Source organism: Podarcis filfolensis (genome assembly GCF_964270895.1).
Source record: "Podarcis filfolensis genome assembly, chromosome: 10".
NCBI classification, from domain to species: Eukaryota; Metazoa; Chordata; class Lepidosauria; order Squamata; family Lacertidae; genus Podarcis; species Podarcis filfolensis.
In genome coordinates, this window is record NC_139612.1 from 7910803 (window position 1) to 7935616 (window position 24814).

The window sequence follows — 24814 nt, forward strand, 5'->3', positions numbered from 1 at the left end:
CAAGCTTAAACAATCTCTTTTATTAACAAATCAACATCCAAGCAGCATACTGGAACCAATGTAAAAAAATAAAAATAAAAATAAAACCTTTCAGTTGCAGATAATGAAGGTTTTAAGAAAGAAACCATGTCACAAATAACTAATCACCATAAAAAGCCTGTTACATATATGTGTTTTTCAGGGGTATCACCCACTGCAGAAAGAAAATACAACATATTCAAATTCTTGAATACATGAAGTAAAGTATACTATAGTAAAAATCTAAAGATGGGGAAAGAAGAAACTCTCAACAATAAATAACTATGCAATTAAATGTGAAGTCCTTTAAAATTTATTTTAATTCTTTTTACTGTTTGTCAAGTTATCTGGATGTAGCATGTTTCACTATGCTTATTCTTCTAGCATCATGGTTTGATGTAGTTTAAAAAGCCTCTTCTACATTACTATAGCTGGCGGTTGTACAATCTCCTACCTTTTTCAGTTTCAGTGTAAAACAGTGGATAGAAGCTGAACAGTGGTTAATGGAAATTTCCATTTTAAACTGCTTTACGTTTTCCTTATAGGCTTAAAAAGATTCTTCACAGTATACTGACAGCACACCACTTACTGGTCTGCATCCAAATAACCACACAAATAAAACTGTGTGCTCAAAGGAGGTGTAGACTTGTATTTCTTGAACACCAGCCCTCCATGAGACATGGCAAATCTCTTTCGCAGCTTAATGGAGTTTGTGTGACATGCCATGGGAATCTGCCATTCAAATAAGAACAAGAACAAAAATCAAAGCAAAACTTCCACTGCGCCTTTGACACAAGTAAAGTAGGTCTTTGGATCCTAGCCACTATTTCCATTGCAAAATAAAATATGTTTGGCAACCTAGTGTTTCAGCTACAAATGCAGAGCATTTCCCTTTAAAGAAAATAGACCTTGTTTTTACAAAGCTTAGGAGAATAAAGACGGGAACAAGAGACGATTCATGTTGATGCACGTGTATTAATGATGTCCTTGTGCTGCATTTACTGGCCTTTCTTATCATGTTTTCCGCCTGAAGAACACTGTAAAGGTAAGGAGACACATGTGAGAAAAGGAGTGAAGCTACCTTTATACAGGGTAACTTGTGCATCAGGATGACCACAGAGTTAATGTGTACACTGTGGGCTGCCAATCCCTGGCATGTTTGGAAACCTGAGAAACTGTTGTGGGCACCACTCATCCTCCACTGCAAACACACACACACACACACACACACACACACACACACCAGTGAAACCTCTCACACATGCACAGTCCCCCTGTCCATCTCCCCGCCTTAAAAAAAGGTTTGAAAAAGGCTGCAATCTTGAGGAAGATACGAACTCCCAACAATGGCTTGGGATAGGAAAAGCTCTCTACTGTAGCCAATAAAATATTTCAATCAAGCCTAAGTGTGGCAGGGGAGGGGGGTTGCAGTGAAGAAGGGGAGGCTAAGCTCTCCAGCTGTGACCATCCCCTCTGAAAATTGTCTCCTCAACAATTAAGCTTCAAAGAAGCCTTCTACTGGCTCCAATAGAAGGCTTTTTCAAGTCTTATTGCAGCATGAAGGAGCATTGTCAGCATAAAGGTGTCACAAAATTGCCTCTCCGCCAGTGCAATTAGCCTTGTAAAAAGTACCGTATTTTTCGCTCTATAAGACTCACCAGACCACAAGACGCACCTAGTTTTTGGAGGAGGAAAACAAGAAAAAAAAATATTCTGAATCTCAGAAGCCAGAACATCAAGAGGGATCGCTGCACAGTGAAAGCAGCAATCCCTCTTGCTGTTCTGGCTTCTGTGATAGCTGCGCAGCCTGCACTCGCTCCATGAGACGCACACACATTTCCCCTTACTTTTTAGGAGGGAAAAAGTGAGTCTTATAGAGCAAAAAATACGGTACCCTAATAGCTACAATTGATGGTTTTGCTCAACTTGTTTATTGTGAATATTCCTATCTGGGCTGTTTTGTTCCTCCCAGCTAGTGGGCAGAAGAAACAAAACACAATCCCAGGTTTAACATTATGTTGGAACCAGGGATCAAAGCATGATTAGTAAGCTGAGAGCAAACCTTGGCAAAGATCATGGCTTGCTGGGAGTGAAGCAAACCATGATCTTGAGGTTTAAACCTATCTCTAGTTGACTTTTGTACTGATTTCAGAACTATTTTCAGCAGTTTTCATGGTATGTTTCTAAACTGTCTTGAGATACACGTGAAAGGCAAATTATAAACTAACAAAATAAAGAAATGGTTTAGGCACCCAGGTGAGTGAAGTGAGTGAAAAGCAGGGGTGACATACTTGCGTATTGTAAACCATGATGGTTTATGGTTTACTGTGACATGTGAACCAAATTCAGAATCTTTTTAAAGAAGGGGAAACCCCCTTTTTGAGTTTCTTCCTCTTCCTCAGTGCTACTATTCAAGGAACATACAATATTATTGATGAAATAATTCACGTTTGTTTTAAAACAAAGTAGGTTCCAGTTCAACAACTGTTCTGGGAAAACTTAAGAGTTAAGTATTCTCATTATTCTGAAAGAACATTGTCCAGACGTACACAATTAAAGATTGTTGTCTGATAAATTTTCTTTTGGATCCAACACACACAACACGGCTAGTCTAATTCCAGGAAGTCTTGCTCGAGCAAATCAACTGCTTCTGCCACCTTACCTGCATTCTCTTGTATTCTTTTGTAAGTTGGTCATATTCTTTTCTAAGGCCTTCACACCGCTTCTGAGTTGTAGAAAAGTCATCTTTGGCCTTGCTGAGAGCTGCACAACACAGGAGTAGTATTATTCAACACATGAATAACAGCATTAGGACAAAATACTTGTGCATTAAATGATACCTGGTTTGGTTTTTTATTTTTTTTAAGATTACAGTGCTATATAACAGGATAACAATGACTGCCACATGCCAGGAAATCCTTGCCAATGGGTGAGCAGCTTTTACACAACTGATGTTCAACACATACTGACTACATAAGGGGGATACAGCAGAATGCTGAAGTTTGTGTGAAAAATGTGAAAGGTCAGCTTGGATGAGAAAAACGTCACGTCTAGAGACCTGTGTGCTGATGGAAGGAAAAAGGAGCTTCAGGTGCTGAAAGGAAAGTGGCGTAGGGAACAGATGAGATAGTGAAGCATTGCTGCAAGTTCTGTTATAATAGTATGGTTTTGGTGATGCAAGACTACTATATATGATTTAATATATCAAAGCCTTCCTATTTTATAATAGATTATAAAAAGTACTATTAAGAACATTATCCTCCTATTTTTAGAATATATCACAAGGTGGTGTAAATTTTAGAAGCAATTGAGGGTTAAAAATGATAATAAAAGTAATTGGCTCTATAGCATTTATTCATGTTAAAGAAGTTGCCATTATATTAGATTGCAAAATCCATTTTTCGGTAACTTGATCCAACAGTAACTAATTACTGAGTGTTTTATGAAGGACTGGCAAGGTGCTCTAGTTGTAACTAAAAACAATCCTGTCTTTAATCATAACCAAGATATCTGGAGATAGTTGAAGGTGAGCACAGAAAAACATTTATTGCATTGTTGCTATGTTTTGACAAAAATACACTTGTGACAGGATGGGTGAGGTCTTCTTAGCAGAAGAATGTCAAGGTCCAGCATACGAAAAACCTTCCTCTAAGTCTAGAGCTGTAAGATGACATTCTGGGGGAGTTAGTGGGATGTGGGTGGCCAGGTAAGCACTACAATGCCTATATAAAATTGCATGGAATTTTTTTTCCCAAGGGCTGTTTTCCAATGATACCAGATTGTGAGCAGTTCAGATTCCCTAGCTTCTTCAGTAGCCTGCCCGTCTGTCTCCTGGCCCTATTCCACTCCAATCTCCGCTTCACCCTGTTACCTCTACAGCTTCCAACACCTCCTCCTCCCGGTCTGCTCCCTCTAACCACTCCTCATTGTCCCACCTCCATTTCCCTGGCTCTGAGCCTTTTTCCCCTGGGGTGCACCTTGGGGGTTCCCCAGCTGGTGCCTCCCACCAGCATCCAGCCAGCCCATGGCATCATGCTAGGCTCACTTCAACCTATATCCTAATATTCCAATGAAATATAGCATAAAATAGTGTTTAAGTGAACAAAATGGTTAAAGTTACAGATAGGTAGCCGTGTTGGTCTGCCATAGTCAAAACAAAAATTTATTTTTTCTTCCAGTAGCACCTTAAAGACCAACTAAGTTAGTTCTTGGTATGAGCTTTCGTGTGCATGCACACTTCTTCAGATACACTGAAACAGAAGTTGCCAGATCCTTCTATATAGTGAGAAGGTGGGGAGGGGTATTACTCAGAAGGGTGGTGGGAATGGGTGATTGGCAGATAGCTGTGATGAGCCTGTTGACGACTCTTAATGCCAACAGTGTCCTTCAGCTCTCTATATTGGACAAACAGGCCAAACCTTACGCCAAAGAATAAACGGACATAAATCGGACATCAAGAATCACAAGACAGAGAAACCAGTAGGAGAACACTTCAATCTCCCAGGACATTCTATACAAGATCTCAAAGTAGCTGTATTACTACAAAGGAATTTCAGAAATAGACTGGAAAGAGAAGCTGCTGAATTGCAACTCATTACCAAACTTAATACCATGGAGAGACCTGGTCTGAACAAAGACATTGGATTCTTATCTCATTATACATGACAAAGCCATTTTTCACCTTCTCACCCCTTGCTTTTTCCTGTAAGACCTATTGCAGTCGTTAAGAGTCGTCAACAGGCTCATCACAGCTATCTGCCAATCACCCATTCCCACCACCCTTCTGAGTAATACCCCTCCCCACCTTCTCACTATATAGAAGGATCTGGCAACTTCTGTTTCAGTGTATCTGAAGAAGTGTGCATGCACACGAAAGCTCATACCAAGAACTAACTTAGTTGGTCTTTAAGGTGCTACTGGAAGAATTTTTTTTTTTTTTGTTTTGAAAATGGTTAAACACACAGAAATACAACAAATTTAATACTGGCGTTCCGTTCTCTTCAGATATACCACGGGCAACATAATGACACCATTTCAGTTAGATTTTTCTGTTCTCAGTGTCCTTAGAAATAGGAAGAAACCTTCTGTGGACCTACTCACTGAAAGGGGGTAGAATTGCTCTGAAGTTGCCAGAAGGCTGGGTTTTCATTTTACTGCATCTGAGTGGCGTATCTGAACAGCTTTTTACATGCTATGAAAAGGTTATTTGTCCCAAGCCACATTTAGCAGAGTAAAATAGATGCACTTCAGTAGAACTTGTATTAAGCTTCAGTCGAAACAAAAGGAAGTTGTTCAGCAGTGCCTGGAACACTGCACCCTAAAGTCAGCAGTGAGTTGTAGGTCCCTTGAAGGTGAAATGTTTTTGCTACCTGTAACAGAGTGCTTATTACCACATATACCCTATAATGAGCATTTGCCAATGTAGTTCAAAAGACAAACATGTGTTACAAATGCATGTGAGCTGTACAAATAGCCCAGCCGAATGTCTGAAGATTTTACCCGGGTATAGGAAAAAACTTATTTTCAAACTCAAACTAGGAGTGCCTACTGCTTGCTAGTGTTGGTTCACCAGCTATGGGCCTGGTGGGCCAGGGACTATCCCTGGACTGGGATAGTCTGGAATCAGTAACCCAAGCTCTAGCAATCTTACATTTGGATTACTGTACTGCGTTGTATCTGGGGCTGCCCTTGAAGACTGTCTGGAAGTTGCAGAATGAAGCTGCTCAGTCAGATGGGAACATGTAACACTGCAGTGGCCATCTGTGTGCTACTGGGGCTGGTTCAAGGTGCTCCTAAAGTCTATATATTACAGGGCTTATATATCTACAGAATCGATGTCTATAAAATAAGCCAAGTCAAGCATTAAAATCAGCAGGGGGCTCCGCTTATGCCCTAACCCCCAAGGATTCACCATACAGGGATGCACAACAAGGCCTTCCAATTCTGGAAGCTGCTTCTCCTGGGATGTGTTTGTGTTGCTTGCTTTATTAAGATCAGATGTCAGTTGGTGGGGTTTTTTACTCTGGCATTTTACAAACAGAGGCTAGATTATTTCAATACTGAACAGCAACAGGTGGTTTTGCTGTGTTTTAATGGTTCTGAACTTTTATAAATATTTTCAAGTATGTTGGCTATTGTACCTTTTTATTGTATATATTTTGTACATCGCCCCAAGCTCCTTTGGGCATAAAAGGAATGAATAAAAATGTTTCGGCTATCTGATGCAGAGGCAATGTTGGCAGTTTAGTTGCCAACTACTGTAAGACTATTAAGACACTAACATGAATCTTTAGGATGCCAGAGCACAATTCTGCTTATATATAAAGAGTGAGTGGAGTTTACATTTTACATATAATGCTTGGTTTACATATAATACACATTCATGAAAGAATGTATAACCTAACACACTACAGAGAAACCAGAGGCCCACAGCCCAGGCTTTAGTTACCGTATTTTTCGCACGATTGGACGCACCGGACCATAGGGCGCACCTAGTTTTTTTGGGGGGAAATAAAGGAAAAAAATTTTCCCTTTATTTCCCCCCCAAAAGCAGGTCAGGGAAACCGAACCAGGTCGAGGAACAGCGGGATAGTGGCGCTGCGCCTCCCTGCTGTCCCCCGAGCTTGTGGGGCTGGCTGATGTCTGCCTGGCGCGCTGGGCGCTCTGATTCAGGGCGCCCCGCCCGCCGGGCGGCAGGCTGCTATCCGCAGCTTGGGGAGCCTTGCGGGGAACTCCTGCAGGGCTCCCCACCCTGCGGATGTCTGCCCGGCGCGAGGGGCGCTCTGATTCAGGGCGCCCCGCCCGCCGGGCGGCAGGCTGCCATTCGCAGCTTGGGGAGCCTTGCGGGGAACTCCTGCAGGGCTCCCCACCCTGCGGATGTCTGCCCGGCGCGAGGGGCGCTCTGATTCAGGGCGCCCCGCCCGCCGGGCGGCAGGCTGCCATTCGCAGCTTGGGGAGCCTTGCGGGGAACTCCTGCAGGGCTCCCCACCCTGCGGATGTCTGCCCGGCGCGAGGGGCGCTCTGATTCAGGGCGCCCCGCCCGCCGGGCGGCAGGCTGCTATCCGCAGCTTGGGGAGCCTTGCGGGGAACTCCTGCAGGGCTCCCCACCCTGCGGATGTCTGCCCGGCACGAGGGGCGCTCTGATTCAGGGCGCCCTGCCCGCCGGGCGGCAGGCTGCTATCCGCAGCTTGGGGAGCCTTGCGGGGAACTCCTGCAGGGCTCCCCACCCTGCGGATGTCTGCCCGGCGCGAGGGGCGCGATGATTCAGGGCGCCCCGCCCGCCGGGCGGCAGGCTGCTATCCGCAGCGTGGGGAGCCTTGCGGGGAACTCCTGCAGGGCTCCCCACCCTGCGGATGTGTTCCCGAAGCGCCGGGCGCTCTGCTTTCAGGGCGCCCGACGCTCCGGGAAGCAGGCTGCTATCCGCAGCCTAGACATCCCTGCGGGACCTCCCGCAGGGTTGCCTAGGCTGCAGATGTGTTCCCGAAGCGCCGGGCGCTCTGCTTTCAGGGCGCCCGACGCTCCGGGAAGCAGGCTGCTATCCGCAGCCTAGACACGGCTAGCGGAGCGCTAATCCCGAAGCTTGGGGCTGCGGAGCTCAGCGCGCCCCAAGCTTCTGGGTGCCGGCAAGGTCTAGACGGCTAGCGGAGACCTTGCCGGCACCCAGAAGCTTGGGGCGCGCTGCGCTCCGCACGCCCCAAGCTTCGGGATTAATGCAGCGCCCCGCTAGCCGTGGGAGAGCTGGGTCTCCCAAGGCTAGCGGATAGCTTTCTGAAGCCTTGAGAGCGAGAAGGGTCGGTGCGCACCGACCCCTCTCACTTTCCAGGCTTCAGTGAAAGCCTGCATTCGCTCCATAGGACGCACACACATTTTCACTTGCTTTTTAGGAGGGAAAAAGTGCGTCCTATGGTGCGAAAAATACGGTAATAAATTCCCTATGCACTAAATGGGCCATCAATAGGTAAAGGTAAAGGGACCCCAGACCATTAGGTCCAGTCGTGACCGACTCTGGGGTTGCGGCGCTCATCTTGCTTTATTGGCCGAGGGAGTACAGCTTCCAGGTCATGTGGTCAGCAGGACTAAGCCGCTTCTGGCAAACCAGAGCAGCGCACGGAAACGCCGTTTACCTTCCCGCCGGAGCGGTACCTATTTATCTACTTGCACTTTGACGTGCTTTTGAACTGCTAGGTGGGCAGGAGCAGGGACCGAGCAACGGGCTCTTCACCCCGTGGCGGGGATTCGAACTGCCGACCTTCTGATCGGGAAGTCCTAGGCTCTGTGGTTTAACCCACAGTGCCACCCACGTCCCTAATAGACTGTGGGAAAATCTCCTCTCCCCAAGCTGTCTTCTGCTTGCCCCCCTATTTCTCCCCAGCAGCGTTCCAACCTCCAGCCCATGCTTTTCTCCTGTCTTCTGCCAGTTTCTACTCACCCCAACCACACTCTTTCCACCCCAAGCTTTAACAAGATCCCCTATCTGACACCTGCCCTTCCCCGAGGCACATGCTGTTTCAATGTCTGTCCATCCTCTTTCATGGATTTATTGCCTGCTGAGAGGTTCATGGTTGCAAGCTCAGTAAAATGTAAGATATGGTTATATATTCCCATGGCATGTTTATATGACAAACAGAAACCTTATGGGTAGCTTTAGGTTAATTCCCAGTCATTTGAGAATAGGGCATGATACCCATCATTCAGCCCGGAATCTAGCTCCAAGGGCCTTCTGGAAGTTCCCTCACTGAGAGAAATGAGGTTACAGTGAACCAGGCAGAGGACCTTCTCAGTGGTGCAACTCCCTTCCCTCAGAAGTAAAGGAAATAAATATCTGACTTTTAGATGATACCTGTTTGGTGAAGCTAATGTTTGATGTCGTATTGTGTTTTAATTTGTTGGAAGCCGCCCAGAGTGGCTGGGGTAACCCAGTCAGATGGGCAACATATACTTATTATTTTTATTATTATTATTATACCTGCTGCTATATATGGGACACCTCCTAGGTGATTTAGAGCTACTGGAGAAGTCTGGAACACAAGTTTTACATGATTCTTCATCATTGGCCCAGTGAGAAAGAACTAACCGCAGTCCATATGTAACCTTTCTATGCCCCCTATTCATAAAGTAAATAAGCGAGTTTGTCAACTTTTATAAAATGACTTTAAATTATTTGGGCCATCATTGATGCTGAAACTCTGCAACATAACTGTGCAACCCACCTGTGTACCCTCAAAATCAGCTGGAAATGGTTAGGTGCACATTTGGAGGGCAGTTGGAGGGATTGGGGCAGAGAGAAGATAAAAGTCTTGTTGTGCCAGCAGAACATAATTCAATCCTTTAAATCTGAATTTAAGAGCCCGTTTTTAAACTTCAAATAAGACAAATGCCTGCCATTGGTTCTTTAGGAAAATGCCAGTTAAAAAACTGAACACATTCAGGAACATCAATATTTTCCCTCTCTTGTGTCAGTTCTAGTGTCGAATTTTACAAAGCTACTTTCAATTTTGATCATAAAAATGACTTTGTTGTTGCAACATTATAGGTTAACTTGCTGCATAGCTGTCTGAATGAACAGAGAAAAACTCTATAGCAAAGAGTTCATTGAGGAGAACAATGTTATTACATTTATTTTGTATACAAACTATGTCTGTTTATAAGAGCCAGCAAACATTGTGTAAACGTTACTTTTCCCTCCTCATTTGAAATGTCATCTTTTTTTGAGAACACCCGATACATAGAGGCATGTAATTAAAACTCATAATTAAATAGGTATACCATTGTGTGTTGCAAATATTTATAAATGAACACAGGCATCAATACTGCTGCTATTAAGCATTTTTATCACATATTTCAGGAGCTTAAATGCACACATCAGCAACCTTTATAAAATCCCAATGGGCCAACATTATTCCCATATTGCAGATACAGAAGATGAACTGAGAGAACAATGACTTGCCAAAGGTGTCTGAATTCAGAATTGTCTAAAGTGCAGACTGAGTTCCTAATCATAAAAAATCATAACAGCTCTCATGCTTACATGATTATCTAGTAATTAAGTTTGCATGTATATCAGGGAGGGACAACATCGTCTGACCACCTTGACCGGAGGAGCTGACAGTGTTACAAGTGCCACATAATACCTGTTCTGCATTTGTAAGAACTTGATTTTTAAGGGCAGCACCTACACTTTGGAACTCCCTACCTATTTATATGAGGCAGGAGACTTCACCGTACTCTTTTTGCCACCTGCATGTTGTTTGTTTATTTATTTATTTATACAAGTCTAGTCATATGTTTAGATAGTAGATGCAAGTTTTAATTTGTTTTTGGCTCTTTTTAACACCCCCTTCTTGGGTAAGATGCTTACGAGGGTGGCAGGCAGACAGCTCCAGGTGCCCTTAGAAGTGAAATAACTAGACCTATTTCAATCCGGGTTAGGCTCACTTCTAGCCCTGAGAGGACCTTGGTCACCCTGACAAGCACTTTTCGTTGGGACAGAGGGAAGATATCCCTGTCGATTTTCCTTGATCTTCCTCAGTGGCTTTTGTTACCGTCAACCATGGTATCTTACGGGATTGGCTCTATGGGTTAGAAACTGAGGGTGCAGTGATACAGTGGTTCCATTTCTACCTACAGGACAGATTTCATAAATTAGCATTGGGTGACCTGTGGAGCCTCTAAGGCGGTTGTAGTTTGGGGTCCCATAAGGTTCCATCTTGTCCCCCATGCACTAACGTCTATAAAAAGCTACTGTGGGATGTCGTCAGGGGATTGGAAGAAATGTGCCAATGGTACGTTGGTGACACCCAGCTCTAATTCTCCTTGAAAATGATTCCGAAGCCACATTTAGTACAGAACATGGCTGCCAGAATGCTGACCAGAGCAGGTAGCTAGAATCACTTTCACACGGATTCTGAAAGATCGGCATTGGCTACCCATATATTTCAAGGCTGAATTCCGGGTACTGACAATAACTACCTTTAACAACTTGGGACCCAAATATCTGAAGCAATTCTTCTCCCTGTATCAGCCTACCCCTATTTCCTTAATTTCAGGGGAAGCTGTGGTTGTTGTCACACCTTTTGGAAGAGTACACTAAGAGGTGATTCATGGTGGCACCCTGAATTTGGAATGCCCTCCCCCTAGAAGTACACTTGGTATTGATGCTTTTATTATTACAGGGCCAGATAAAGACTGATCTGTTTGCCTGAGCTTTTGCTGGATGCTCTCAATGGTGTGCTGCTGCAATTAAGGAGACTGTGGGTGGCTCCATGGGTTTTATGGATTATAATTTTAAAGATGGGTTACCCTCCCTTTAATTCTAATGGAATTCTTATGCATTTTTAACTATATTGCACTCCTCTCTGCACAATCAATAAACCGTTTTCCTTACTAAGGCTTTAATGTTTAAAGCACAAAATTGTAGTTCTGGATATAAAATCCACAGAAGATGCACAATTTCTCAGAAAGAAAATGCTTTGTTTAACTGAGATTCCTGGCCATGGGTCCACTGAATTTCGATAGTGTTCTTGGGCACTTTCAGAATTCTATGGATGGAATTGTAGCTTTAGTTTCACTTGGAAACTCTTTCCGCATAGAATAAAAATGTGATGGCAGCATTATTTTTAAAGCCTCCAAAATCTGGATACAATAATCTGTATTCAGCTGAGAGATTCACTTGCAGGGCTGGTAGTATTAAAAAACATTTTGAGCTTCCTGAATGAAAACCAGAATACAAATGTTCATGTGTTCTTATTTCTAATCAACCTCACAATTAAATATTTGGAATCACTCATGCTAACTGGCAAAAATTTGGAAGTGTTCACTAAAGTCAGTATAAACTAGGATAGAGTTTGAAAGTGTTCGCTAAAGTCAGTATAAACTAGGATAGAGAGTTGTTCCAGCTAGGATTTTGAAATGGATGCATTTGTAAGTTTGCTTTAAAATACATAATGGTTATGCAATGTTCTGCACACAGCCAAAGAAGTACATTTTAGTTGTCTGGGCTTCACAAGGTCAGGAGCAATGCTATACAAGACCTTCATTTCAGCCTAGTAAATATACAGAAGGGTAACAGATCTTGCAAGATCCAGAACTAACACACACGACCAGGAAAAAATCTGCCTTATCTCAGTGCTGTTTCATCAAGACAGCCCAAGTCAAACACAGAAGCAAACAAGAAGTGAGGGGGGGGGTCTTGTTACGAGAGCAGGAGAACAATTTTGGGTCTCTTCTGTTCCTCTTAAAGAAATGTGACTTTCAGTTCATAACTTCAGACAGTTTCTTATGTTGTTGTACATTTTAAAAGTAATTTCTTCATACTAGCACAAAGAACTGACCTCAGGCCCAATCTTTATGTCTTTGGTTTTTCTGTTATTGGTTTTCTTCTGCCCTTGCATGGCACAGATCTGGCCCATCACCCACCACTTTACTGACAAATAACCTTTTATACCATCTTCTATTGTCAAAACCCTCTTTTGGGGGCTTTCAACATAGAAAACCACAAGGTAAAGCAGTGTGAAATGGCAAAAAGTACCATGTGAAGTTTTCTTTAATTCGTCTTTCAGCTTTTTCACTTCCTCCTGTAGCTCTTCATCGGACACTTCTCCCATGTCACATTTAGCTTTCATTGACTGGTAAAAGGAAAAAAAAATTAGTTTCTTTTCCTGATTACAACTACTGTTTCAAAGTAATTGTAACAATAAGAAAAAGTGAAACAGGTGCAATAAAAATCAGAGCCAAACCTACTTTTTGCTTTTTCTTCAATGGTGATTTGGAAGAACCAAAGTAATTTGCATAACACACATTCTGCTCCCCTAGACCCATCATTTTATAAACAAAGGTTCTCATTTGATTTTCCCTAGTGCTATGAATGTTTCTGTATTAACCTTTACCTGATACCAAATAAAGGCCTTTGCTGCTATGGACTTCTTATCAATTCAAAATATTAGAGACCAACCCAATTTCTAGAATAATATATTTACATATGCCTTAACAAAAAATACATGAAAAAAGCATTAATTACTCACTTACAGTTACAGATATGTTATGTTAAAATCTTTATAATTAGTAAGTCAAAATGTCTGCCGTCTTCTTCATTTTGTTCAAGTTTGACACTTTAACTATATTTGACACATAAATCTCTTCTTGGCCTTGCCTTTTTGAGCCTCCATTTAATTGCCACTGTAACTTTCAATTAAGAGCTCTTTCAAGCAGGGAATCTGGACAACATGCAAAGATGTTCAGCTGCTTCAGTAATAGGACTTTTGGCTTCTCCACCCCCCCATTCCCTCCAATCTAAACGGGAAGGTCCCCCAACCTTCCAATGCAAGTTTTGGATGTGCATAGGGAGTGAAGAGGATGGATATGCCTTACTGCATGACTGGACATTAATTTGCGCTATGTTGGATCTCACCCCTGGACCATTTTACATATGCTGTAAAAAGCCATGAGGATTCATATGCATTTCATAAATGTGTTTCTCCTGCAAAACTGGATACTACACACACAATAGTAATCACCGTAATTTTATTATTCATACCCCACCCATCTGGCTGGGTTTCCCGAGCCACTCTGGGTGGTTGCATTTGTGTTTCCCACATATAGTCTTGCTTGATGGAATGAGACTGTGCAAGCAGAGCTGATTCAATGGCTGACTTTGACAGCTACATTTTACAGTGATGGGGATCTGAATCCAGAGCCTTCTTTCCTCCCTCCATTCTAAACAACTGACCATGAACACAGATCATCATGTTTAGGATGAGGTGAACAGGCTCACAGCCCAAGTATGTAACACTATTCCTGCCATCTGTTTGTTAATATTTTCTGTGCTACCAAAATGAAACAAGATTATAGCGATGACAGTGACAATGTGTCTTTACCCATGTGAAATTAAGGCTTGGGGTGCTTCCAGATTAGCAGTTCCTAACGGCACCCACTCGTCGTAATTCCACTGTAAACTAGATGAAGAATTACAACTGACTTTCTATACTTCAGAAGGGTATAGAACTGTGTGTGTGTGTGTGTGTGTGTGTGTGTGTGTGTGTGTCCATCCATCCACACTACTGGTGGGAATTAAGGGTGGGACAACTCACTTAATCACACTAACCCTAATCTTAACCCAGCACATCTCAAAACTAATGCTAAGACAATCTATTAGCTGCAGAGATTAAGCTACTGTTGTGCCCCCCCCACCTCAAATTGATTTTGTGCAGGTTGACAAAGACAGAAGCAGCATAGAGGAAACACTGGAGGATGATTTTGATGGGAACAACATGCAGATGACCCATAAACAGCAAGCAAACAAAGCAATTCCACAACAAACACCTAGTGTAGAATCACTCTTGGTTTACACATGCAGCAGAATGAAGGTGACCATCTCAGAATATGAGACACACTGAGGGGGGGGGAGAGAATGAGTTGAGCAAATTCTAAAGATGAGATCTTTTTAAATGATTCCCTGTATTAAGAAGTCTCTGTACAAAGAAAACAAGCACAGAACTGGAGTCCCTCACCATTTCCGGGAGCAATGCAAAGTCGGTAAAGTCTAAGAAGGCTACACTAGCATCATGTTCCTCTAGACTAGGCCTATGAAGAAGCAGCGCCAAACAGATTCTGAGCTGCTGAGGGAACTACAAAGACTTTGTTCCACTTTTATATTGCTTGAAAGGTCATAGAGATAAGAAGGTATGACTAATGTTTTGTGTCAAAATTGTTAATGGATTTTAGTGTGAGGTCTCTAAAAAAAATCCATGAGGTCTGAAGGTCTTGTAAATTACTGTGCAAAATATATTACAAAAATTCCAAACAAGCCTTTCAGTATCTATACAGAAAGGTGACGAATGATTAAACAGTATCACCTCAATACTGCAAAAAGTTTGCTTTATGGCTTTAGGACAAATTGTTATTGCCGGGGGGGGGCTGGATAACACCCAGGTCTAATTCACAAGGCTAGTATGACTTTCTTTAACACACACACACACACACACACACACACACACACACACACACACAATAAAATGGCCAAACTACGAGTTGTCATTGGTTTACCTGAAGTGGCTTGTCTGAAGTGGGACAAAACAAAACCTGCAGTCAGATGACATGCTAAGCCAAACCATGGCTTAGCTCACATCAGCAGCACTGCAAGATGGATCAACGCAGTCCCTTTCTCCTCTCCAGGAACTCTCATACTCACACGTTCACGCTTAGCTTAGAGCAGCATGCGAACCAGGTCAAAGCGGTAAAATGCACTTAAAAACAAAACTCAACCCGTTCAACTGTGAAACATACTTGAAGTTTTTCATTCTCTTCCAAGCACTTCTTAGCAACTTTGTTGATGTTTTCTACTTCCATTTCTAGAGCTTTCTGGTCTCCCATCTTTTTTGCCAATGAAGTGATAAGGGAAATGGTACGTCTCAGTACACTGTGGAAACCAGAAAAGCCATGAACCCATTAGAAAAGAATACAATATCAATGTATAAGTCGTGTTATAATTTTTTTTTAAGTCTTCAATACCTTTTTACTTTAAATGCTGAGAAAAGATGCTCTGTTATGTGAAACATGAACTGCTTTATTTTTTAAGATGCTATTACAACTTACAGCTGAACCAGGACCTAGATTGGCCAGGTGCTTTGAAGTCATTTTATCTAAACACTAAATGTGAGCCCCAGTTATTGCCACATAGCCACTGCTATTAAGAAAATAAAAATATTTTCTTACAATGTTAAAAATACATCTCATTAACAACCACTCTTTCCCAGTGGCGTAGCATGGGTTGTCAGCACCCGGGGCAAGGCAAGTAATTTGCGGCCCCTAACCCGTGGATTTTAGTAGGGGCAGAGAGCTGCGAGTGCGAGCGCCCCCCCCCCCAGATGTTGCGCCCGGTGCGGCCGGGCCCCCCTGCACCCCCACGCTACGCCACTGCTCTTTCCCCTGGTTTATTGCCTGAACTCCGCAGCAGTAAAGGTAGTTTCGGTTTCGCTAGTTGCAGTTAAATCAGAGAGCATAGAAATCCTATACGTACTCACATTGTGCTCGGGGAAAGAGATACGCCAGTTATGCCAACAGAATGAACTTAGTATGTGGAGAAATGTGAAGCAAACAAGGAAATGCCAGAACAGCCCAGAACTGACATATCATGGCCATAGACTGCAGGAGTACAGAATGAGTGAGGAACCTTTTTCAGTAGGAATGCCACCTTACCCCAGAGAAAAACTATCAGTAACTATTCCACCCACACAAAATCACATGCAAAAAAAAGCTATTTTTTCTAATAGATGCATATGTTTAATTCTTAGTAGCTCCACTAGAGTTTCACCTTTTACTTTCCTCACAGGCTTAAAAAGTGAAGTTTGAAAGAAAACAAAGTTCTCCGACAACTGTTCTTGGGCCTGACTGTGTGCAAGGTAGAATCTCAACAGTAATCCCAGAAGAGTGCAAATAAGGTCAATGTACTGCTGAACTCCAAGCCCTGTTTTATAGCTATTTAAAATGCAATTGCAGCCTGAAAATTGCATGAAATTGCAAAATGCATATACTACTTTTTCTGTACTACTTTTCCTATACTTGCAAGGAATGCAAGTCTGCAGAGACATTGCTTTGATCTACTTGCGGAGGAACAAGCTGCAGTTGCACAAAGGCAAAGCCCGTTCTCCTCCCTACTGAACCATCAGGTTATGACTGCAAGAACTGGAGGCCAGATAAAATCTGCCTGTGGCCCACATTCAACCTATGGGTTTCCCATGCTTGTGACATACAATATAGTGTTGATTTCTCAGTTTACTTGCCAAAGATCCAGGACAAACCGCTGCCTTCCGGAAATCCCCCCCAGGCATCACATCCTTTGAAATCCCGGTAATGTCCAGAACAGGGGTCAGCAACCAAAGGCCCATGGGCTGAACACGGCCCATGAGCCGCCTCCGAACTTGCTTCTGTGGCACTGAAAATCACGTCTGAGCATGCACAGAAAATTGTGGGCGTGCGTGCAATCCGGCCCACGGAGGAATCTCCATGGGACTGATCCAGCCCAGGCAAGACAAACCTTGCTGACCCCTGGTCCAGGAAATAAGGCAGCCCTAAACTTCTATACTGCCCATGTCCAACCCGAGACTCTAACCGATTTTGGCTGCTTTGCTAATGCTCTACCTGTGCATTTGGGGTATTCTATCAGAATATCTGTTGTGTTAAATCCTAGAGTCATCCAGCTTCAGAATAGGAGTTTAGAATGCAATCCTATTTAAACAAACAGGATCACAGTACCATGGGAGGTACATATGAGAACCTTACTAGCAAGCCTTTCATCTGCAGAAAAACTATGATGCAAGAGGCGGTGTTTTGGAACAACCGATACTACCATCTGTCTTCTGAAATACAGTGGGACCTCTGGTTACGTACTTAATTCGTTCCAGAGGTCCGTTCTTAACCTGAAACTGTTCTTAACCTGAAGCACCATTTTAGCTAATGGGGCCTCCTGCTGCGGCTGCGCCGCGGCAGGGCAATTTCTGTTCTCATCCTGAAGCAAAGTTCTTAACTGGAGGTACTATTTCTGGGTTAGCGGAGTCTGTAACCTGAAGTGTATGCAACCTGAAGCATATGTAACCTGAGGTACCACTGTAGTACAATTCAGTGAGAGGACTGTATTAATTCAGAATACAGCATTTGGGGGAGTCATATTCATTTCCTCCTTTTCACTTTAATATATCTTTTTTAATTACTTGCTTCCATTAGCAAATCTGTCTCTCTCAAACATGCATAAATTACCATTACCCTCCATTTTTGCTCACCCAACTTGCATATTATTATTACTTTTACAAACTTGGGGTTTGAGTCATGCTTTTTTCCCATTTTGAACCAAGTTTCTTACAAGAGGCACAAAACAGAATTACTAAGTAGTAAGTAGTACATAACTATACTTACAGCCAAAGAAACAGAGAGAATCCTGAGATATAAAGATTTCGTTGTGACCTAAAAAGTTTCATTTGAATGTGATCCAATGCATTGGCACTTGTATGTGCAGTTTTATCACTTAGGTTAACATTTGAGTATTTCCTCACCTCTCTTACAGCATCTACGAGTAAAAAAGAGAGAGTTACTTGCATTTGTTTTCCGTTGCCTTCTTTTATCAGTTATTTTACATAATGCTTCTGCATCAAAAAGCTTTTGTTTCCCCCCCCTGATAAAACTTCTTTAACTTTTATTAGTATAGCTGCCCTGTTCTGGCTACTGGCAGTGGGAATCCCCCTGGCAGTAGATTTGTACTTTCTGTGGGCACAGAGCAAAGACTTTGACTCTTTAACAAGTAATGACCACGGAAATAATCTATAACCTACAGCAAGCTTTATGATTAAGCAATTTTATAAAATAGTAATGTTCCTTATATTTTAAAAGGATGGCTTTTCTTAACAGATGTTTAATATATAGCACTTAAAAACCACAAGCTACAATATATAGCTAACTTTGTAATCATCAGGGAACACATTCAATTCCATATTTAGCAGTAGCTTAAAAATGCAATGCTATTTCCCTTCCTCCAAAAAAACAAAGTCAGTGATGACAGAGCTCAGTAAAATTCCCAGAAACCTCATTGCACAACTGTTTTCCTCTTAGTTCAAGCATTAGTCCAAAGAGAAATTGCGCCACCTACTGATTATTTCAAAATCACTTCCTGCCACAAGTGTTCACTGGGTCTCCCATACCAAATCTGAATTCTGTTTTGTTATCTGCTAACATGCTAGCAGAACATGGCTTCTTGTTACATCCTCAGGTTCAAAAAGTGTAACACTAACTTTTTTGTTTGGTTTCTCAAACTATTCACAGCAAAGATAACTCACAGTAAATATAATAATCCCTCAAACACATTAACTTTGTTGGTTCACTTACATGCATATGAATACTAATAGAAACAAGAGAGATTTCCAACTCACCCAGAAATAAAACAATTAACAGAACTATAATTGTAAGGAACCCCTTGTTCCAATAGTTTTTAATTCTGCTCCACACAGAGATCATAAAAACCTTCTCCCATCTGTAAAACAAAATTGCAGTGTTTGAAAGAAGCTTCATTTGTAAAAAGACTACTATGTAAGCATTTTTGAAGTGCACACTATAATCCACTGAATAATTTTTCAGCACCTTTTAAAATTACAGTACAGTACAGTACAATGGCATCTTGCACGGGGGTTATGCTTGGGGGGGCACATATATGCAAAAATATGTACTGTATATTCAAACCACCCCCTTGGAACCGCCCCCACATGACCATCCTCACCATCCAAGCAAGACAGAGAACTTTTAAACTGGGTGTGGGGTGTTGTTTTTGTTTGTTATTGTAGCATGTATTTTATATTGTAAACTGCCCTGTGATTGTTGGATGAAGGGTGGTATAAAAAGTTAATAAAACGTCATCAACATAATCTCTCTGCCTTGCTTACCAGGCTCTGGGATGCTCTCACAGAGATTCTGGGGTATTGATACAAAATCTTGCAGGACTGTCCAGGATTTCATGAGAGCATTACAGAACCCGGTAAGCAAGACAGAAAGCTTAAAAGCTCTTTCCGTTCTGAGAAAACCCAGTGCAAAGGCGTTTTAAGATGTCCGCCTTCTGTGTAATTAATTTGTGGGATTTCAGCTGGCCAGCTTTCAACTGCATAAGGCTGAAATTGTGCAAGTTAATTGCACACAATATGCAATCGTACTGTACAGCTTGAAATGAAAATGCAATTTCTCTGTAGATGCAAGTATACAGTACACGAAAACTCTGCAATATAGTACAGATGGTATTACTGGGCACAAACCCTGAGGAGGTTCCTGTATCTCCAAGAACTGACAGATAGAAAATCCCTTTGTTCATCACATTACAGCTACAATGATGGTAACAGGTATAACTTATGGAATTCAGAGTCTAGACCTGCCAAGGCTGCTTGCTTCTAATGAGATAGACTAGGTATCTTTAGCATCCAGGTTTAATGAGACTAATTTGCTGCTTTCAGATCCTCTTAAAGCCTTATTCTGAAGACGAAAATCCCTTGATGTGTGTATTTAAATCACACCTTCAATTATCTTGTTAGTAAAACTATCACAGTAACATGCATAATCAAACCTTCAACTGGTGGCATTGATATAGGTACAGTGCCCTTGTCCTTTATTGCATCTAGTCACTTTTAGCAACAACTGTTTTTTAAACAAAGCTAAAATTATACTAAAGGAAAGAATCTGAGAAGTAGGCTTTATATTGCCTAACTCTGGATGACTAGCAGGAAAAGCAGCTCTGAAACTACAGTCCCCGGAAAAGGACAAAGGTCTCTTAATCAGCAACAAGCAGTTAAGAATGAAGGTTGATGACCACTGCTGTGAAGATACCAACATTTTCTAGATAGTCTGATTAGGTTAGGATGCATGTAATGGCTCTTTTCTTGGCTTTTTAAAAATTGCTTTTATTTGTTTTATTTATCCTGTCAAGTTGCTTTGACACCTTTCTTTTGTATAAAGCGACTGATAAATGCTAATAATATAAATAAATAATACTGATCTTCAAATCCCAGTCAGTGTTCTTTCCTAAGACTTAGGATACTGGTGGCAAAAAGAGCAGCTGCTGAGTTTTGAAAACCCCTTTAGAAATCTGAGGTTGCAATTTCTCCTAGGAATAAGTCCCATTAAACTTAATGAGGCCACTTCTGATCCAGCTTTTGACTATGAGGCATAGTCAAAATTCCATGTGAATTATCTTTGCTTTATCTTAGTTTTCATACACACAACCCTTTATTAATGTTGATGATATAACTTACTTAGGGAATCTAAGATGATTATAGTGTTTGGTCAGCTGGCAACTTGTCAAAGAGAGTTAAGAAAGTTCCGCCTGTGCTAAGAATTTGTGGCAGCCCAAAGTTGTGTGTCCTTGTTTCCCAATTTGATCCTTTTACACCAGGCATCCCCAAACTCGGCCCTCCAGATGTTTTGGGACTACAATTCCCAACATCCCTGACAACTGGTCCTGTTAGCTAGGGGTGGTGGGAGTTGTAGTCCCAAAACATCTGGAGTGCCAAGTTTGGGGGTGCCTATTTTACATGGTTTTGTAGTATTTTATGCATTGTGATTTGCTGTTATTTTTATTGATTGTAGATTGGTAATTCTTTATTATGGTTGAGAACTGTGAACTGTTTAATTATTAGTTATTGGTGTTTAATTTTACTGTTTACTATTAGATTCTGATGTATTGCTGAATGTTGCTTTGTTTGATATAAGTTGTTTATTTTAAAGTTATTGTTACCTTTATATTGGATCAGATTGTTACTATTAATGTTTGATGTTTTATTACATTTTTATGTGTTGGAAGCCGCCCAGAGCGGCTGGGGCAACCCAGCCAGATGGGCGAGGTATTAAAAAAAAAATTTATTATGTTACTATTATATAGGTTCTCTTCAGAAAATATATACAAGCAAACAGCACAGTATTTGTATTCTAATTACTGTGATGCAAAGAAGACCACTGCTACCATGACCAAAGATTCTAATACATCACCACTGGCAATGGACCACTATCAATTACTGTTGTCAATGCAATATTAATTCTGATCAAGGACCACACTTGTAAAAAGCTCCTCTGAGCATCATCAGCAAAACAATGGTATTAACATTACTACCATGTGACAGATGGAGTTGTAAATCTTACAAATTTTCAATGCCTATTATATGCTTTTGTTAAGATTATTGTGGGTAATATTGTGTGTAATACATACAAAAAATAAATAAGAGTTTTTAAAGTTGCCATTTTGATTTTCTTATCACCAGCAGGCATTCTTCTCACTGGAAGTAGTTCAGCTTATTTTATTTATTGCTTTGGGGAGATTCAGCACAGCTATTTTGTCTGTTACGCAAAGATGAAAGAGGGGGGCCAACCTGTGAATACATATCGGCCCCTGGAGCAAACAACATAAGTATCAAGTCAGCTTTTTAAACGCTCTTATAAATACCAAAGAATGGAACCTGTAGGCTTACAGCGCAAAATAATTTGCAAAAGGCAGTCCTAAACCCTGCTGCCAATGTTGCAATCCGATCTGTACTTTCTCTTTCCATTTCCATTTATTTTCTGATGAAACGGCGGTCATTTCCCCTGCGGCAATATCCTTACCTCAGAGGAGAAATAATAGGCAGGCAGAGCAAGAGTAATATTGCTATTTCGGCATAGAGAAAGCCCGCAACAGCTGTCCACTGAAAAGTCATCTTATCTGTGAGGGATCTGCAGAGACGGAAAAGATCACCATGGTTTCAAAACAGACAAGGCAGGCTGAAGAGCTTCTGATTAATGTGACCCCCAACACAAACAAGGGCTTCCGGCGTGACAGTTCAACATTGGGCAAAATAAAAATAAAAATAAAAATAAAATAAAATAAAATAAAATAAAATAAAATAAAATAAAATAAAATAAAAAAAATAAAAAAATAAAATAAAATATAAAATAAAATAAAATAAATAAAATAATAAAAAATAATAAAATAAAATAAAATAAAATAAAATAATAAAATAAAATAAAATAAAATAGGGACCCGGCCCCCTCTCCCCAAAGAGAGCGATCTATGGCATATGGGGAAGCCCTGCAGTCCGTGTTCAAACGACCCCATTGCCGCCCCCGAGTTTGTCGACCGGAGTACATGGGATGAATCCGATTCTGTCACGCCATAACTGCCACAGATACGTGTCGGGGAGAGATTTCCTTCTCCTCACACGCGCACGCGCCCCTTCCCCACCGACCCCGGGGTACAACACGCCTTTCCTCCCCCCCCCCCCGGGGTACACAATACTAATGGCCGTTTCACGCTTCAAAATTCCCCTCCGCGACCAATTCTGAGGGGAAGCCTCTGCAGCCGTTGTGGGGAAGGGGGGAAGGACAGACCCCGGGTTAACTTTCCTCTCTTTTACCCCGCTTTCCGAAGAGGCGCTGTTGCTGCGGCCTTTTCCCTCCCGCCTTCATCACCCGAAGGGGGAGAGGCGTCCTCCGGGGTCCAGCGGCCTCGACCCGCAGCTCCGCGAGCTCTTTCAGGGCCGCCACACGCGAGTCGTCGACGGCGGCGGAAACTGCGGGACGAAGGGAGGGGAAAGGGAGCCGCGGCTGCAGGAGGCCGGGCGGCGGAGCCCCAACAGCCGGGTGGGGAGAAGGCGGGGAGCGCGGGCCTGGCAGCGAATGGGAGGCCTCGCCGACGCTCGAAGCCCCGGCGGCGCTTTCGCTCGAGAGGAGGCCCGAACCCGGCGGGGAAGGCGGGCTGTGTGTGAGGGGACCGAGGCGGCGTGTGGGGAACACGGCTTCCCGCTCCGTGGCGAAAAGCGAGCGGGCCTCCCTTGCCAGAAGAAAAGCGGCAGGCCCAGGGAGATGGTAGAAGCTCCCTCTCTCCCTCCCTGGCCTGCTAGTTTTCTTCGTGCAAGGGAGGCACGGTTTCAAACAGGCATCCCCAAATCGGCCCTCCAGATGTTTTGGGACTACAACTCCCATCACCCCTAGCTAACAGGACCAGTGGTCGGGGATGATGGGAGTTGTAGTCTCAAAACATCTGGCGGGCAGAACACATTACAGTGGTACCTCGCAAGACGAAATTAATTCGTTCTGCGGGTTTTTTCGTCTTGCGAATTTTTCGTCTTGCGAAGCACGGAACTGCACCTTTTCAAGCAATGCACCCGGTTTTAAGAAAAAGGAAACAAACTCAAAGCCATAGGGAAATTCGTCTTGCAAAGCAACTCAAAAAACGTAAAACTCTTTCGTCTTGCGAGTTTTTCGTCTTACGAGGCATTCGTCTTGCGAGGTACCACTGTATTAAATATTTACAGCTACCATAAAAAAACTACACCAGAAAACTGGAATAGGCAAGTATCATTATCTACACGCCAACGTGAATTTCTGATCCCCATCCAGTTGAGTAATGCAAACCACTGAAGTTGGAGTACATGGAGGCAAACTCGGCCCTCCAGATGTTTTGGGACTACAACTCCATCAGCCCTAGCTAACAGGACCAGTGGCCAGGGATGATGGGAGTTGTAGTCTCAAAACATCTGGAGGGCCGAGTTTTCCTGTGCCTGGTATACGGCAACTGAGCCCACAAGCTATTAAGAGGTCAGTGGAAACATAAACAGGACAATCGCTTAACTGCGGTTAAGAAATCAAAAGCAGGCTCTCTCCTCTTTTTCCACCACAAATCCCACCCATTCATAAAAAGGTCAGGGATGTTGGGAATTGTAGCCCCAAAACATCTGGAGGGCCGAGTTTGGGGATGCCTGGTTTAAAACTTGCAGCCTCTGCATCCGCCGGCTATTATAATTTATTTCACTTATTGATTGAATTTATATACCGCCCTATACAGTGCCGGATTTACGTATAAGCTAAACAAGCTATAGCTTAGGGCAGGCTTCTTCAACCTCGGCCCTCCAGATGTTTTTGGCCTACAACTCCCATGATCCCTAGCTAGCAGGAACAGTGGTCAGGGAATTGTAGTCTCAAAACATCTGGTGGGCTGAGGTTGAGGAAGCCTGGCAGAGGGCCCCACACTCTTGGGGCCTCCAAAAAATTTAAAGGGGAAAAAAAACTGGATGTACACTTCCAAAATAGATAAAAAGATAAAAAACAAATAGAAGAAAACCTACATATATCAACAGTGTTTTGTGTTGTTTAGGCTCCTATGATGTAAGTCAGGCTTCCTCAATCTCGGCCCTCCAGATCTACCAGCCTGACCTGCCCCATAGCCAGGAGGGCAGTTACTGTATTTTTCACTCTATAGGATGCACCGGACCATAGGATGGGGGGAACAGGAAAAAAAATTTTTTTCTTG

At 42.6% G+C, this 24814-nt stretch overlaps 1 protein-coding gene and 1 long non-coding RNA gene across 3 annotated transcripts; one reads left to right on the plus strand and one right to left on the minus strand.

Moving 5' to 3' along the window:
• On the minus strand, positions 1 to 23502 carry BCAP29 (B cell receptor associated protein 29). 2 transcript variants are annotated; one of them, XM_083575362.1, is made up of 8 exons: positions 23399 to 23502; positions 22132 to 22239; positions 18930 to 19030; positions 17923 to 18073; positions 15298 to 15430; positions 12545 to 12641; positions 2681 to 2781; positions 1 to 1055 (listed from the first exon to the last, which is right to left on the minus strand). In XM_083575362.1, the coding sequence occupies exons 1-8, from the start codon at positions 23485 to 23487 to the stop codon at positions 1017 to 1019; spliced, it is 819 nt and encodes a 272-aa protein (XP_083431488.1). In that variant the 5' UTR covers positions 23488 to 23502; the 3' UTR covers positions 1 to 1016. The 2 variants fall into 2 exon arrangements, with proteins under 2 accessions (XP_083431488.1, XP_083431489.1); XM_083575363.1 differs by having other exon boundaries at positions 22920 to 23475.
• Positions 7939 to 11985, plus strand: LOC310744273. The gene is made up of 3 exons (XR_014539481.1): positions 7939 to 7975; positions 8330 to 11828; positions 11859 to 11985. It is a non-coding gene; the product is annotated as an uncharacterized lncRNA (long non-coding RNA).
• Positions 23503 to 24814: the final 1312 nt, after the last annotated feature.

Excerpts from the sequence above, each read along its gene's own strand:
- BCAP29 (XM_083575362.1), bottom strand. The coding sequence starts at position 23,487 with ATGGGAGTTGTAGTCCCAAAACATCTGGAGGGCCGATTTGGGGATGCC. Across the intron at positions 19,031-22,131 it reads CCTATTATTTCTCCTCTGAG|ATGGGAGAAGGTTTTTATGA; the intron begins GTAAGGATATTG and ends TTTGTTTTACAG. Across the intron at positions 12,642-15,297 it reads AAGAGAATGAAAAACTTCAA|TCAATGAAAGCTAAATGTGA; the intron begins GTATGTTTCACA and ends TCCTTTTACCAG.